Source organism: Esox lucius, chromosome 25, assembly GCF_011004845.1.
Source record: "Esox lucius isolate fEsoLuc1 chromosome 25, fEsoLuc1.pri, whole genome shotgun sequence".
In the NCBI taxonomy this organism is placed as follows: domain Eukaryota; kingdom Metazoa; phylum Chordata; class Actinopteri; order Esociformes; family Esocidae; genus Esox; species Esox lucius.
In genome coordinates, this window is record NC_047593.1 from 878,308 (window position 1) to 881,917 (window position 3,610).

Sequence of the window (3,610 nt, forward strand, 5' to 3'; positions counted from 1 at the left end):
TATATTAAGACATAATCCAATGACCGAAAGGTACACGGACCCGCACCAATGAACGAGTCGCCTACAATTCATACTGCAAAATAAAAAGTTTATTTGAATTGCACATGCCAAATATGATTTCAGTTGCTTCAAACTGCCTGCGTAACCAAGGCCTGACTAAATAAAATGTAGCAACGCTAAAGTAAAAATGATTACACTGAACATAAATGCATATCGGAATTGTCAAAAAATATAAATAATCACGACCGCTCTGTGGGGTGACACTATCTGCAACGTTCGAGAACGTTTTTATGTCCTACTGAATTTCCCTTCCAATTTTCAAATCGTTTTATTTACACCTGTTGCAATTTGGAGCTAGCGGTGTTTAGAGGGTTGGATGTAGGTGGAGTTATGTTAAAATATTTTGCGATCATGTTCCTCTTTGAATAGACTTTTGTCTCAGCGAGAACGGAGGGTTTGACAGCGAATTATGGAGCCTATTGCGCGCGTCAGTCAACATGTAACCTGATTTGTTTCTTTTGGATTATTTATTATTATTTTTGTCTGAAAGCGGAGCCACGGTGCGACCGTTTTAAACGGGAGGAGACTGCCTTTGCTCACCGAAGGAAGTCATGAACGGCAGAACGATGAAGTCATCGCCTTCACTTACAGCTATGTGAATCCTACTGATCGATCAACGTGCACACAGCTGAGTAGTTCTCATCGTCTGCGGAAGTATTTGCCTTGCCTTAGGAAGAGGTCATGGAACAATGCGATCTCCTATGTTTCGCACCACATATTCTTTGAAACGTGAAAGCTTAGGTTTGAGAGCTAATTGGTATGTAACGCTTAACATGTTAATATTCGTTTTTGGATCACCTATAGACTAGATAGCAATAAGGTGTCTTGGAAGAATAGTTTAATCTGTGTATTAATTTCAGAGTTATGGAAATAGAGTAGAATGGTTTTTTTGTTTTACAATGAATCAAGGTTGAAACATCAAGATGTGCTGTTTTTGGAATTATATCAAAGTGCGCAATAAAACATACTGTAAAGAAACATGGTGCTCTAAGAAATTGGACAGTCGCTTCTTTTACGGTGTAGCCTAGAGGAAAGTGAAGCACTTTGAGGCATGGATAAGTTTCTCCAGATCGCCCCTCACTCCCTGGCCATAGTGCTGTCTCGGGTTGAGCCGGAGAACCTGCCCCCGGTAACGGACAAGCTACAGCACCATCACACTGGATACGAGATATTCGCCGATTTCAAAGCCGTTAACATGCAGCACTTCTGGAATAAGAAAGTTATCGATGCCCTATCGGATACTTTTTTCCTAGGTTGGATTGATGAGCATGTCCTTCTGATCCAAGGGAAGGAAGATCACCTCGAGGTGCTCAGAGAGGGATGGACGAGGCGGGCGCTTAAACCGCCTGCAGGATTCAAGATCAAGTGCATAGGTAAGCATGTAGACCGTAAAGCGAACACGCTGACTGTGATTATCATGATTATGCATTGGATACATTCTGTCTAATCCCCAACTCGTTACTTGTTACTGTTGTTGCATTAGTATCCAAGGTAAATCGCAGGTCATCTAACAAGGTGTGAACCTTTTCTTTCAGAAGTGGTGGGGGCCAACACAATATGTCCCTCCTTCAGAAAATGTTTTGGCATTGAAAACGACTTTTCTGCCTTTGAACAGAATTTAATAATACCCATGGTCCATCTAGACAATTTTTAGAACAGAAAATAAGTACAATGGACCACCGTAACCACACGTAGGTAAGACACCAAGCTTGGTTAAAATATAATTATTAACTTGTTTAAGTGTCCAGGGCTGCTGTCAATAATGTATGTGACTTTCCTCTGATGGTGTCTCTAAAGTTGTGATATGCAAATAAGACATTTCAAACCAATTCACTTATACTGGGCCGAAATTAGGAAGCAGCAACATTGTCAGAACCGTAAAAGTTTAAGTTTTCGTGTTGTCACAACAACATTGTCAGTTGGTCACTAGCATGTTGTAGCAACGTCATCTCTCTAAAGGCCATTCCACGCAACTTGCGTACTGGCATATGCGCTGCAGATATAATGCATGGGAATTAATGAAAGAGTGCAGACGGGCTGCGAACACCTTAACGGCATCACAGCGCTTAAAATTATGGTGCACGTCCTCTCTTCGGGCGCAAATTTGCCTGCAAACGCCACCTTGCCCCAGATGGCCGGTTATGGGTGTATCCGCTATGTGTGTTTGTTTTGAGGGCTGTGCTGACATCTCCGTGAATTTTGTATTTATTTAACATGAAACCAACCATGTTAAATCTGTGGGCATAACATCATAACAGCAGGAAAGCTGTGTATCAAGTTTGAGCATCGCAAATTTGTATGACGGAAACTCAGGTTATTGCAATTGTTAAAATTGGAATCGATACTTATTTTAATTAATTTTTACATTTACTCAATTCATAAGTGTCATTACTGTAATTCTGACACAGCCTACAATGCTAGCTAGCAAACCAGCTTGCTGGAATTAGGTAGCCTAATATAGCTAGCTATCTAATATTGACACCAGAAGCTCCAACTATCTCGGCCATGCTGCAGAAAATAGCGTGCAGTTAAACAGCTCCGTGAATCCCATCACTGCTACTAAAAGTTAAAAAAAAATTCCATCCATCTTTTTTAAAATGACTGCAAAAGCAGACAATGAACATTTTAATACGGGAACTAAAGTTATGTTCTTTTATTTGTATGGTGAGCATTTCACAACCACCTACCCAAAATCTCGTAGTTGGTCAGTCCCCAGCAAAAGGCGCGGGTGATTTGCATAAAGTTGGGAAATCTGACATTTTTCTTTGCCTCTTACAGGTCCCACGCATCGCCACACAATGTACTTCATTGTGATTGAATTGAACCATCGCAAAAAGTGTGAATGTACCATTTGAAACCAAGTCTATTTTCTCACATCTATGCGCGCAACTCTGCACAAATGAACTGATCCATATCAAATACAAATACCCTGTGCCTTACCAAGGAAGGAAATTGCTTGGCATGTAGTTTCTTTATGGCTTGCCGGATCATCTCGTGAGTATTCACTTTTGGTTGCATATCATAGTAGTAAATTTGAGCTAGCTTGTGTGCATGCATCAGCTTGTTTGTGTGCAGCGAGCTTTAATTATGTTGGACCAAACCTTCCAAATTACATAAATGTAATAGAATTGTATCTTTTTTTTAATAACATCCTGGTTCAATTTGTTTGTTTTGTAGACTCGCCATCTCAGCCTCGCAGGTGGTGCTACTTCTGGTGAGTGTGTGCAGCGCATCATGAGGGGAATAGCCTCTAATACCGCATGGCACTATGTAACATCAACATTTTCATGGTCACCAAATGTGAGTTAAATTTAAGTTAATAATAAATATATTAGGTGATTTCCTGGAAAAATGATGTCGGGGCTAGTGGAGGGGGATGTTGAGTCTCAAATAGCTGAGACGCTAAAGCATGCACCCGCCCAGGCAAAACCGCTACCGGTTGCAAATTCATTTTGTCTAAAAGCATTACAGTCCTCAAAATAAACCGCTCCCAATTGAAGAGACGGTGGCAAGAGTTTTCTGGCTCAGAGTGACATAAATCTCCAGGTAC

General features: G+C 40.9%; 1 protein-coding gene across 2 annotated transcripts; it reads left to right on the top strand.

Annotated features, from left to right (window-relative positions):
- The first annotated feature begins 562 nt into the window (after positions 1 to 562).
- LOC109615429 (storkhead-box protein 1-like) lies at positions 563 to 3,048 on the top strand. Of its 2 annotated transcripts, none has more exons than XM_034291208.1 (2): positions 563 to 1,433; positions 2,839 to 3,048. In XM_034291208.1, exons 1-2 carry the CDS (start codon positions 1,112 to 1,114, stop codon positions 2,913 to 2,915), a joined length of 399 nt encoding a protein of 132 aa, XP_034147099.1. In that variant the 5' UTR covers positions 563 to 1,111; the 3' UTR covers positions 2,916 to 3,048. The 2 variants fall into 2 exon arrangements, 1 of the variants encoding a protein (XP_034147099.1); XR_004575533.1 differs by lacking the exon at positions 563 to 1,433 and adding an exon at positions 1,612 to 1,755.
- Positions 3,049 to 3,610: the final 562 nt, after the last annotated feature.